General features: G+C 44.7%; 1 protein-coding gene across 4 annotated transcripts in view; it reads right to left on the reverse strand.

Moving 5' to 3' along the window:
* lrrc2 (leucine rich repeat containing 2) overlaps window positions 1-13,914 on the reverse strand; it is an 89,247-nt gene that overhangs the window by 44,718 nt on the left and 30,615 nt on the right. For all 4 annotated transcript variants that reach the window (XM_043713612.2, XM_043713628.2, XM_043713621.2 and 1 more), the window contains 2 exons: window positions 3,039-3,276; window positions 740-896 (listed from right to left, as the gene is read on the reverse strand). In XM_043713612.2, coding sequence (XP_043569547.2) covers window positions 740-896; window positions 3,039-3,276 — 395 coding nt within the window. The remainder of the gene's footprint in view (window positions 1-739; window positions 897-3,038; window positions 3,277-13,914) is intronic.

Consider the following 13,914-nt stretch of genomic DNA (forward strand, 5'->3'; position numbering starts at 1 on the left):
TTGGAACATTCAATAACTAAAAATTCTTACTTTATCTACATACTATCCCAATCAAATCAAAAGGCTGAGTAGGCAGTGAATCAGAATAAAGAAATCAAGCAAATCCAGTACAGACTTGCACAAAGTAATCCTGAAGTGGAGAAATACTGCTACTGAAGTCAGCGAAAATAGTCTAATATAAACACTAATCTAATCCTGCACACACACTAGTCATAGATCCATATCTAAACTTTTCCTATTCAGGTACCTGTCAAAATATTATTACAATAGTGGTAAAAATACTGAAGAGCCAGATGTGGTAACAGGCATGAGACATAAAAATCAATGTCAAACAACTGGAAGACAAATTTTATCTAGATAAAACTGTCAGCACTGGAAAGTTAGTCAAGAGTGCAAGCTTTCAAAACTCTCAACAATAGTTAGCCCACATGGCAAATTGAAGTCAGTGTTCAGCAGTTGCCTCCTCAATCACACTTGGTGAACATGAATGACCAAATATATTGCTGCAAGCACAGATATATACTTGCAACCAAAGAAGCTGTTCCTTCATTAAAGGCAGTTGATTAGGATCATGATTTCACCATTTGCACACAGCATACAGAATGATCATCAGTTGCAGAATTCCAATGGAAATAGCTCAGCAAACCAGCTCCCCACAGATCGGGAGGGGGTGAGGTTGATGTCAGGTTGGATCCAGTGGGAAAAGGGTTAGTCTCAATTTAATAGAAATCATAAGTACCTATTTCAATTGGAAGTTCCTTGATACAGTTTCTGGACAAATCCATCACAATCAGGTTCTGAAACATGACAATAAAAGATGGGATGTGTTCTATGCTTGTTTTCTTAATATGCCACTCTTTTAGATAAGTCTTGTCCTTTAACGTTTCAGGAAAATCCTGCAGCAAAAAATAATACACAAGCACATCACAAAGCAAATAATTTTCAATTTGGCAACAAATTGGACATTTACAAATCATTTTAAACAATGAATTCACTTCCTTGAAGTGTTTGCTGCCATGTGTGACAAATAAATCAATTTGTTCATATATTTCCCAAGGAAAGAGCTACATTTTCCTAGGTTGTCTATTGTGACATAAATATAGTCTGTGCTTTTTGAAAAGTAACAGCAAATCTTTCCTTATTCCATATTTACAAGGCTCAGTGAAAACTCAAAATACTCACAAAAATCCTTTTAAAAAATAAATTTTCATTAGTTCATATTGTACCTACTTATTGCTTCTTCATTGGTAATATTTTACATTTGTCAATTACTCACTGGTACAATGCAGTTCTCATTGTATACATATTAGTGTCAGTCAGCATTACTTAATTAATACTGAAAGGTCCTTATTTTAGTTTTGAATCAATATGTTGTTCTTTTACTTTAGCTGCTTGCCATATATGACCCTTACACTGGATTTTAACTTGGCAAGGATTACACAGACAACAGGATTAAAATGCCAGGGTATAGGTATGGCTGGGGTCACACGATGTTCACAATGTTAACCATGCCTGCCACCTTGAGCTTATGGAAAAGATGATTTGCAGAACCCAACAAGACAAACCTTCCTTGCACACATAGAGCAGCATATTCACTTTTCCAGCTGTGAAATGGATTTGAGGTCTAAACTGCCTCATCAGTGGAGCACAGAAATCATTTTATGTCTTAACTAGGGTTTAATCTATGCTTGACTTTGGCAATCCACCTTCCCACCACCAAGCTATATGATAGAGAATTTCGAAAAGATTTTTTTAAATCCTCTAAATGTGGAAGTATCCTCTGCTTGCAATGCTGACACTTACTGTTAAGTAACTAGCTCATTATAAATATTACTAGCACCGGATATTCTATTCAAATCCTCCCCAGCTAGTTCTACCTCTGACAAGTTCACCCTCATCAGATCAGTATGTGTTGAAAATGCACTCTAATGTTTTAAGTGACCTATGCAAGAGCACTGATGTTGTGCTTGAATTGGTCTCAAGATCACATAATTGTTCATTTCAGGCAAATATCTAAACATCTCAGTTTTCCAGCACTTTGCCCAAAGTGAGGTTCAACCCACAATGCCACAACCTCCACCACAGATAGGACAATGGGAGAGGTCCTGATTCATCCCAGCCAGAATGAAGCTCATGCTTTTGGCACTAACCTGCCATCCAATTCAGCCAACTGACCTAAACAGCCCCACAAGCAGTCTGAGTTGCTATGGCAACATACACTATGTATGTTATAGACTGCAGATATAGATGAAATAAAATATTTGAACAATGATGGTAATGGCTCCAAATTTTTTCCATCACATGGTAATCAACTATTATTGGTATTTGTTAGAAAGATTTACAAGTTGATACTTAATTGATTATGAATGTGTCTCTAGCCACCGAATCCCAGAGTGAACCCAGAGCTTCTGGCTCAGAGGCAGAGACATTATCCACTGTACCTCACTGAAGGCCTCATACATCATTCAAGCATCATGCTTTTTCTGTGCTTGAATGAGCTTTGTACCTGAAAAAGTGAAGCAAGTCATTGGAACAAAGCACATGCTTTATTTAGACTCCAAGGCATTATCATCCGATGCAGCCGTAATAAGAATGGGGTAAACCATGTACAAAAAAAGACTTTTCTCCAAACTAATAACACCTGTGGCACTGTTTTGATACTGCCTTGTTGATTGTCTGCGCGTGGGTATATTTCATTGTTACACAAGAAGCATTTTATGATGCTAGGGCACTTTCAACACTGGATTTAGCTTATGAGTTTACTTCAATAGAAACAAAGAGGATTAGGTTAGACTTCAGATTTCTGCTTATATCACAGGAATTCCCTCCCTAACAGCAATGTGGGTTCTCCTAAAGCACTTCAACTGCAGAGGTTCAAGAATGCAGCTCACCACCGCCTTCTTGAGGGCAACAGTAGACTGGCAATAAATGTTGTCTTGGTCAGTGAAGCCCATGTCCCACAAGTAAATAAGGAGACTCCAGTCCTGAAAATATAATTAGTGTGTTTTCAAAAAGGAGCAATATATTTTTACACAAACCTTCCACTCTATTCCCTGCAGTTCGAAAATAAATTTTCTTTCCTCAATTGTGACATCCTTTCTCGATTCTGGTAAAATTAGGTTTCTATATCCAGTGAGCTGTGAGTTCTTTTCTGTGCCATTTAATTGATTCTTCTGAACATGCACTTCATCACTTAATTGATCTGTTTTGTTCTGAATATACTTGTTAATGGCTCTTCTTCTACGTTCAAGTCTCAGTGTCCACTCTTCAGTAATCCTTAAATAAAAGATGATGAAATGACGTGAAGATTTTTAACATTTACTACAAACTGTTGCTAATCCAAAATCATGATCACTGAATTTGGATCTGTAGTGCTAGTAAATTGTATGCTTCAGGTGCTATTTTCATATGAAAATGGGGCTCTAGCTATATGCACACTTTTGGTGCAAGCTGTGTTGGTGCCATTTTGGTGAGGACATTGACTCAGGCATAAGAAGTTTACACTGGAAATATGCTAAATTTACACTATGTTTCTGACCCCATCACTCCTATGAACAGCTTCTCTTAAACACGGCAGATGAATTCAGCATCCAATACATTCAGCAGCAGGAAGAACCTTATTTTAAAAAATCAACCACATGCTGTTTATTTGCTGACTAATTTCTGCAGCTAAGTCTGAGTTTGTGGAATTGCTGTGCATTTTCTAATATTAATTAAAGTTGGTGAAATTTACAAAGTGTGCATGGGGCAAGGTGGATTATTCCTTTTGGCCTGTAACATGGCAGGGAGATTGTATAGAGACAACCAGAGTAAAACAGGATTCATGTCGAGGGACAATATTTGCGGTGGTGTTATGGAGGGAGGTGGTTTAGGCAGGTGCCCTTAGTCAGAGGCCTGATCCACCTAGCAGTTTTAGAGATCATTTCTTTTATCTTGAGCAAAGAAAGGGTCAATATATCTGAAAACTCTATTGGATGAGGGAAGTTCTCACAGAAATTTCATATCTTTTCTGATGTAGTTTTAAAGCAAGGCAATGCATTGGTGGTGAAGGTGACTACATCTATGAATTTCCTCATGTTGTGATCTTTCTATACTGGAAAAGGCAACATCTCCAACATCTTCCAACCATTCACTACCGCATGAAAGGATATGACTAATGTTGTTATGGTAGGGGATGATAGTACATGATATTGTCTATGATCAGAGAGAGAAATGTATGATTTTGTCAGGACTGCCAGCTTCCCTGTGTTGAGTTTTGCCATTATAGGTTGCTAGGCATTATAGTGAAATGCACAACTGAAAGGGTTCCACTTCCTCAATATGCAGATTGCACAATTATACTTGACATATTACGTAGGTGTATGTCTGTTATCCTTGCAGCAGTGTTAAAAATAAATACTGTATATGAAGCAGATTATTAACTGGCATTATTTGAACTGTGTCGATCCAGAGGTGTTTGGATGATAAGGGCTATTAACTGATAACGACTCAGTATTCTGCATCTCAACCTTGCATAGGCAACATGCATTTAAGGAGACCCCTGGTCCTGCATGAAACAGTATAGTGCAGACAATTGGGAAGCTCAGACAATGCTTCTGCTGTCGGGTGCTCTCTGATAAAGGTACTACAGTATTTGCCAGGTTATGTGTCATGATTTTTCATGGGTTTCGGCAACCTTCACAACCTCATTACCATGAGGCACAGCCACTGCATCAGAGTTTATTGCAAGAAACTGAGGCAAAGCAGGAGGAAAGTAGGAAGCAACGAACACCTCTTTTTTGACTAGGCTGTTTATAGTTATCTGATTGCAGTTGCAATAAATTATATCTCGATTCTCTGTTCTAAGACAGTCCAACACCTCACTCTACTCTGTCACTATCACAATGCCCTCCTGACTACCACATTGAAACAAATGCTACCACAAAACAAATTTTCCAAACCAACTTTATCCACCAATTACTCAACATCCAGTTCAAAAGTCAATAACTAAAATGTGCATTTCTTTAGTGCCCAATTTCTGGAACTTTGCCGAGTGCTCCCACATAGACACTTCCCTGAGGCTGCAGCATGGCTCGTGGAAAGCTGCTGACTTTCAGTGGAGGGAACATCAGACAGCCTGGGAGGATGCTATTGAGCATGTCTGATTCTAAAAGGTCCAACGTTGAACTGCAACATTTCAGCATGGCAGCAGCAACCTGGGTTGGCTGGTTGAGAAACTAAAGCAAGGAAAATGAGGTGGCAGGGGTAGAAAGACAAATCCTATCATCCTAAGACAGGACAGCAGTTTCAGGTTCCATAGTGACATCATAACTTTCCCAGGCAGTGTCTCAGTAACCTTAGCAATCCTAGAAAGTTGGAGGACAGATTCTTGTAAGACCCTACAAGAGCCTTTAAGAACGTGCATCGGCATCTGTGAAAGCAGCAGATTAAACTCGTAGTAACCATTTGTCCTTGCACAGCAACAAACTATGATCATATGACCTTTCACTGCAACAGTCAGATCATACGAGACATCTGCTTGTACTGCCATGCAAACAAAAGTATCCACCTTCAAATCTGCTTCATGTCTGCAAATGTTGTCATAGGCTTGGCCACCACTTCCACTTCGCAAATGATGGATTCTAATTTCTGAATGAAGCTGAATGCTAATTTGGAGTTGGCTTGCTCCATGCTCCTTCATGTGACATCAAGAGATTTCAGTAGACCAGCCAATGCATTAACATTTCAGTCTGCACTCCCATCAGACTTTTCCTGTGCTCCCCATTATAGAGATCTTCACCCGACTCTTTGCACAAGCCATTTGCATCTCTGCACAATTTTTTTCACCTAACCTGGCTGCAGTCCATTCATGCCCAGGAGCTCACCAGTGGGAATATTCCCAACATTCATACATGAGCTTGGAGGTGTTGGCATTGGGTTAGGGATGGGATGTGTGTTGTAAATAGCAATAGATAATAGACTGATATCCCAATGTCTTTCTTGGGGTTTAGTTGCCACAACAGTGGGTGCAACACATAGCCAATTAGGACAAACTCATGTAGGACAATTAAGAAGCCAATAAAGAATTATTTTACAGGTATAATGGCTCATGCCCAATACTGCTAGGTTTCCTATTGTAATGGCAATATAGCAGAGGAAATAAGATGGGTTTGGAACGGAATGGCTGGAGGGCTCAATCCACTATCCAGGAATTCAAAGTGCAGCCATAATATAAAGTTAGCACAAATGTAAGCAAGAACCTTGGTATCATTTCATTGAAGAGGTTGGCTGTATTGACTTTTAAGACTATGTCCTTTCACGGGATCTTGGATTCCAAGTACACGAGTATTGGCTGGCTTCCTCTTACCATTCTCAATGGTATAAACAATATACCATAAACAATGTGCCTTCATACCCTCCTTCCGTCATGTCTTCAAGTGACATGTCCCTGGATCTTTCAGATACTGTTCTGTTCCTGACATCCATCTTGCTTCTCCTTTTGTTTCTGAAAGATTGCTGTCCACAACAGAGCCCTGCCACATTACATGCTTTCGGTGTCCCTTACAACAATCTACCCTCTCTGAGCTTCTGACCCTCTTTCTGCCAACTGCATCTAATTGGACATCAATACTGGAGGCTTGGACTTTATTTCAGGCTCCTGTAAAATTCAGAGGTAGGCCCATTACTAGCAGTCAAATTATTGACTTTTGATATGGCCTCCATGCTCCATGATAAAGATAAATCAATAATATTCTGCCTATCATTTATCGATCCCATCACTTTGCTACCTCTAAGGTATGTACAGTGCAAATATCTGCTCTGATGGCTGTGGTTGTGCAACCTATGACCTCTCAGACCTCATGCTTTTAACATTGCCTTGCCAGGTGGCAGGCCTGGGATGTGTAAAAGGAGAAAGGAGAAAGAGTTATGATGCATTGAGAGAAGAACAAGAGGTGCATTTGTCTGGAGTTATTGAAGTTCTTATTGTTTTGCTTGGAATTATTCTACTTATGTCTACTTTGCTGTAACTACTCCCACTGTCGTCACAGTGTCTGGTTGAAGGGTCTCCTGGTTCCTGTGTAGAGGGCATTTCTCTTCTTGCCCACCCTCAGTTGCCAAAGAGCTAGTATTGCTATAACCCTCGAGTACACTTAGAGTCATAGAGATGTACAGCAGGGAAACAAACACTTCGATCCAACTCGTCCATGCTGACCAGATATCCCAACCCAAACTAGTCCCACCTGCCAGCACCCGGCCCATATCCCTCCAAACCCTTACTATTCATATACCCATCCAAATGCCTCTTAAATGTTGCAATTGTACCAGCCTCCACCACATCCTGTGGCAGCTCATTCCATACACGTACCACCCTCTGCGTGAAAATGTTGCCCCTTAGGTCTCTTTTATATCTTTCCCCTCTCACCCTAAACCTATGCCCTCAAGTTCTGGAGTCCCTGATCCCAGGGAAAAGACTTTGCCTATTTACCCTATCCATGTTACTCATAATTTTGTAAACCTCTATAAGGTCACTCCTCAGCCTCCGACACTGCAGGGAAAACAGCCCCAGCCTGTTCAGCCTCTCCCTGTAGCTCAAATCCTCCAACCCTGGCAACATCCTTGTAAATCTTCTCGGAACCCTTTCAAGTTTCACAACATCTTTCCAATAGGAAGGACGCCTGGATTGCATGCAATATTTCAACAGTGGCCTAACCAATGTACTGCACAGCTGCAACATGACCTCCCAACGTCTGTACTCAATACTCTGACAAATAAAGGAAAACATACCAAACGCCTTCTTCACTATCCTATTGACCTGCGACTCCACTTTCAAGGAGCTATGAACCTGCACTCCAAGATTTCTTTATTCAGCAACACTCCCGAGGACTTTTGCAAGGTTTGTGAAAGTTTGTAGCTCAGGTTGAAGTTTAGGGTGTAGGTTTACTCGCTGAGCTGTAGGTTTGATATCCAGACGTTTCATTACCTGGCTAGGTAACATCATCAGTGGCGACCTCCAAGTGAAGCGAAGCTGTTGTCTCCTGCTTTCTATTTATATCTTTCTCTTGGATGAGGTTCCTAAGGTTTGTGGTGATGTCATTTCCTGTTCTTTTTCTGAAGGGTTGATTGATGGCATCTAGATCTATGTCTTTGTTTATGGCGTTGTGGTTGGAGTGCCAGCCTCTAGGAATTCTCTGGTATGTCTTTACTTAGCCTGTCCCAGGATAGATGTGTTGTCCCAGTCAAAATGGTGGGTTTTTTTCATCCGTGTGTAGGGCTACGAGGGAGAGAGGGTCGTATCTTTTTGTGGCTAGCTGGTGTTCGTGTATCCTGGTGGCTAACTTTCTTCCTGTTTGTCCTACGTAGTGTTTGTGGCAGTCCTTGCATGGAACTTTGTAGATGACGTTGGTTTTGTCCACGGATTGTACTGGTTCTTTTAAGTTTGTTAGTTTTTGTTTGAGAGTGTTAGTGGGTTTGTGTGCTACTAGGATTCCGAGGGGTCTTAGTAGTTTGGCTTTCAACAACATAGTCTACGAACAAACCAACAGCACACCCATGGGATTTCCGCTATCAGGATTCATAGCAGAAGCAGTAATGCAAAGACTAGAACAAACAGCTCTACCAACCATCAAACCAAAAATCTGGGTCCGCTACGTAGATGACACCTTTGTCATCACAAACCGAAACAAGATAGAAGAAACATTTAACATCATCAACAACACCCTCACAGGCATAAAGTTCACCAAGGAGGAAGAAACTGACAATAAACTCGCATTCCTGGACGTCACGGTCGAAAGAAAGGACAACGGAGAACCTACAAACCTGTATATACAGAAAACCAACAAACACTGACCAAATACTTAACTATACACATAAACAAAGCTGTATCAGAACACTATTCCAACGAACCACCACACACTGCAGCACAGACGAACTTCAGAAAACAGAGGGGAACCACCTAAACAACGTATTCAAGAAGAACGGATACGCAACAAATACAGTGTGCAGATTCCTCAAGAACAAACCATGACAAGCTGACCAAACACAGCCAGAAACCCTAACCACCTTACCATTAATCAAAGAAGTTTCAGAAATGACAGCCAGACTACTAAGACCCCTCGGAATCCTAGTAGCACACAAACCCACCAACACCCTCAAACAAAAACTAACAAACTTAAAAGACCCAGTACAACCCATGGACAAAACAAACGTCATCTACAAAATGCTGAAAATGTGTTGCTGGAAAAGCGCAGCAGGTCAGGCAGCATCCAGGGAACAGGAGAATCGACGTTTCGGGCATAAGCTCTTCTTCAGGAATGAGGAAAGTTTGTCCAGCAGGCTAAGATAAAAGGTAGAGAGGAGGGACTTGGGGGAGGGGTGTCGGAAATGTGATCGGTGGAAAGAGGTCAAGGTGAGCGTGATAGGTCAGACTGGGGTGGGGGCGGAGAGGTCAGGAAGAAGATTGCAGGTTAGGAAGGCGGTGCTGAATTCGATGGATTTGACTGAGACAAGGTGGGGGGGAGGGGAAATGATGAAACTGGTGAAATCCGAGTTCATCCCTTGTGGTTGGAGGGTTCCAAGGTGGAAGATGAGGCGCTCTTCCTCCAACCGTCGTGTTGTTGTGGTCTGGCGATGGAGGAGTCCAAAGACCTGCATATCCTTGGTGGAGTGGGAGCGGGAGTTGAAGTGTTGAGCCACAGGGTGGTTGGGTTGGTTGGTCAGGGTGTCCCAGAGGTGTTCTCTGAAACGCTCCGCAAGTAGCCGGCCTGTCTCCCCAATATAGAGGAGGCCACATCGGGTGCAGAGGATGCAATAAATGATGTGTGTGGAGGTGCAGGTGAATCTGTGGCGGATATGGAAGTTTCCTTTGGTGTCTTGGAGGGAGGTGAGGGGGGAGGTGTGGGCGCAAGTCTTGCACCTCCTGCAGTTGCAGGGGAAGGTGCCGGGAGTGGAGGTTGGGTGGGTGGGGGGTGTGGATCTGACGAGAGAGTCACGGAGGGAGTGGTCTTTACGGAATGCTGATAGGGGAGGGGAGGGAAATATATCCTTGGTGGTGGGGTCCGTTTGGAGGTGGCGGAAATGACGGCGGATGATGCGCTGTACATGGAGATTGGTGGGGTGGTAGGTGAGGACCAGTGGGGTTCTGTCCTGGTGGCGGTTGGAGGGGCGGGGCTCAAGAACGGAGGAGCGGGAAGTGGAAGAGATGCAGTGGAGGGCATCGTCGACCACGTTGGGGGGGAAATTGCGGTCCTTGAAGAAGGAGGTCATCTGGGTTGTATGTTTTTGGAACTGGTCCTCCTGGGAGCAGATGCGGCGGAGTCGAAGGAATTGGGAGAATGGGATGGCGTTTTTACAGGAGGCAGGGTGGGAGGAGGTGTAGTCCAGGTAGCTGTGGGAGTCGGTCGGTTTGTAGTAGATGTCCGTGTTGATTCGGTCGCCTGAGATAGAAATAGAAAGGTCGAGGAAGGGGAGGGAGGAATCTGAGACTGTCCAGGTGAATTTGAGGTCGGGGTGGAAGGTGTTGGTGAAGTGGATGAACTGTTCAACATCCTCGTGGGTGCACGAGGCGGCGCCGATGTAGCGGAGGAAAAGGTGGGGGGTGGGGCAGTGTAGTTGCGGAAGATGGACTGTTCCACATATCCTATGAAGAGGCAGGCATAGCTGGGGCCTATGCGGGTGCCCATGGCTACTCCTTTCGTTTGGAGGAAGTGGGAGGATTGGAAAGAGAAGTTGTTCATGGTGAGGACCAGTTCAGTCAGTCGAAGGAGGGTTTCAGTGCAAGGGTACTGGTTGGTAGGGCGGGAAAGGAAGAAGCGGAGGGCTTTGAGTCCTTCGTGATCGGGGATGGAGGTGTACAGGGACTGGATGTCCATGGTGAAAATAAGGCGTTGGGGACCAGGGAAGCGAAAATCCTGGAGCAGGTGGAGGGCGTGGGAGGTGTCCAGAACGTAGGTGGGACTCCCAGACCATCCATAACCTCATCACCTCGGGGGATCTCCCATCCACCGCCTCCAACCTCATAGTCCCACAACCCCACACCGCCCGCTTCTACCTCCTGCCCAAAATCCACAAACCTGACTGCCCCGGCCGACCCATTGTCTCCGCCTGCTCCTGCCCCACCGAACTCATCTCTGCATACCTCGACACGGTCCTGTCCCCATTAGTCCAAGAACTCCCCACCTACGCGAAATTGAGCGCTTCATCTTCCGCCTAGGAACCCTCCAACCACAAGGGATGAACTCGGATTTCACCAGTTTCATCATTTCCCCTTCCCCCACCTTGTCTCAGTCAAATCCATCGAATTCAGCACCGCCTTCCTAACCTGCAATCTCCTTCCTGACCTCTCCACCCCCACCCCAGTCTGACCTATCACCCTCACCTTGACCTCTTTCCACCTATCACATTTCCAACGCCCCTCCCCCAAGTCCCTCCTCCCTACCTTTTATCTTAGCCTGCTGGACAAACTTTCCTCATTCCTGAAGAAGAGCTTATGCCCGAAATGTCGATTCTCCTGTTCCCTGGATGCTGCCTGACCTGCTGCGCTTTTCCAGCAACACATTTTCAGCTCTGATCTCCAGCATCTGCAGTCCTTACTTTCTCCTTTTTGTCATCTACAAAATTCCATGCAAGCACTGCCACAAACACTACGTAGGACAAACAGGAAGAAAGTTAGCCGCCAGGATACACGAACACCAGCTAGCCACAAAAAGATACGACCCTCTCTCCCTCGTAGCCCTACACACGGATGAAAAAAACCCACCATTTTGACTGGGACAACACATCTATCCTGGTACAGGCTAAGCAAAGACATACCAGAGAATTCCTAGAGGCCTGGCACTCCAACCACAACGCCATAAACAAAGACATAGATCTAGATGCCATCAATCAACCCCTCAGAAAACGATCAGGAAATGACATCACCACAAACCTGAGGAACCCCATCCAACAGAAAGATATAAATAGAAAGCAGGAGACAACAGCTTCGCTTCACTTGGAGGTCGCCACTGATGATGTTACCTAGCCAGGTAATGAAACGTCTGGATATCAGACCTACAGCTCAGCGAGCAAACCTACACCCTAAACTCCCTAGGACCTTACCATGAAGTATATAAGTCCTGCTAGGATTTGCTTTCCCAAACTGTAGCGCCTTGCATTTATCTGAATTAAACTCCATCTGCTACTTCTCAGTCCATTGGCTCATCTAGTCAAGATTCCGGTTGTAATCTGAGGTAATCCTCTTTGCTGTGCACTACACCTCCAATTTTGGTGTCATCTGCAAACTTACTAACTGTACCTGTTATGCTCGCATCCAAATCATTTATGTAAGTGACAAAAAGTAGAGGACCCAGCACCGATCCTTGTGGCACTCCACTGGTCACAGGCCTCCAATCTGAAAAACAACACTCCACCACACCCTCTGTCTTCTACCTTTGAGCCAGTTCTGTATCCAAATGTCTAGTTCTCCCTGTATTCCATGAGATCTGACCTTGCTAATCAGTCTCCCATGGGGAACCTTGTCGAAAGCTTTACTGAAGTCCATATAGATCACATCTACTGCCCTGCCCTCATCAATCCTCTTTGTTACTTCTTCAAAAAACTCAATCAAGTTTGTGAGACATGATTTCCCATGCACAAAGCCATGTTGGCTATCCCGAATCAGTCCTTGCCTTTCCAAATACATGTACATCCTGTCCCTCAGGATTCCCTCCAACAACTTGCCCACCACCGAGATCAGGCTCACCGGTCTGTAGTTCCCTGGCTTGTCCTTACTGCCCTTCTTAAACAGTGGCAGTACATTTGCCAACCTCCAGTGTTCCAGCATCTCACCTGTGACGATCGATGATACAAATATCTCAGCAAGAGACCCAACAATCACTTCTCTAGCTTCCCACAGTTCTAGGCACACCTGATCAGGTCCTGGGGATTTATCCACCTTTACCCGTTTCAAGACATCCAGCACATCCTCCTCTGTAATCTGGACAGTTTGCAAGATGTCACCATCTATTTCCCTACAGTCTATATCGTCCATATCCTTTTCCACAGTAAATACTGATGCAAAATATTCGTTTAGTATCTCCCCCATTTTCTGCTGCTCCACACAAAGGTTACCCTTGCTGATCTTTGAGGGGAGAAAGTGAGGTCTGCAGATGCTGGAGATCAAAGTTGAAACTTTATTGCTGGAACAGCACAGCAGGTCAGGCAGCATCCAGGGAACAGGAGATTCGACGTTTCGGGCACAGGCCCTTCTTCAGGAATGAGCAGAGAGTGTTCAGCAGGAGAAGATAAAAGGTAGGGAGGAGGGACTTGGAGGAGGGGCGTTGGAAATGTGATAGGTGGAAAGAGGTCAAGGTGAGGGTGATAGGTCGGAGTAGGATGGAGGCGGAGAGGTCAAGAAGAAGACTGCAGGTCAGGAAGGCGGTGCCGGGCTGGAGGGATCCGGCTGAGACAAGGTGGGGGGAGGGGGGATGAAGAAACTGGTGAAGTCCAAGTTCATCCCCTGCGGTTGGAGGGTTCCCAGTCGGAAGATAAGACGCTCCTCCTCCGACCGTCGGGTTGTTGTGGTTTGGCGGTGGATGAGTCCAATGACCTGCATATCCTCGGTGGAGTGGGAGGGGGAGTTGAAATGCTGTGCTACAGGTTGGTTGGGTTGGTTCGTCTGGGTGGCCCAGAGGTGCTCTCTGAATCGCTCCGCAAGTAGGCGGCCTGTCTCCCCAATATAGAGGAGGCCACACCGGCTGCAGCGGATGCAGTAGATGATGTGGGTGGAGGTGCAGGTGAATCTGTGGCGGATATGGAAGTTTCCTTTGGGGCCTTGGAGAGAAGTGAGGGGGGAGGTGTGGGCGCAAGTGTTGCACCTCCTGCGGTTGCAAGGGAAGGTGCCGGGAGTGGAGGTTGGGTCGGTGGGGGGTGTGGATCTGACAAGGGAGTCGCGGAGGGAGT

Source organism: Chiloscyllium plagiosum, unplaced genomic scaffold (genome assembly GCF_037043375.1).
Source record: "Chiloscyllium plagiosum isolate Xiang-an unplaced genomic scaffold, Cpla_swu_hap1 HiC_scaffold_2, whole genome shotgun sequence".
Taxonomy (NCBI): domain Eukaryota; kingdom Metazoa; phylum Chordata; class Chondrichthyes; order Orectolobiformes; family Hemiscylliidae; genus Chiloscyllium; species Chiloscyllium plagiosum.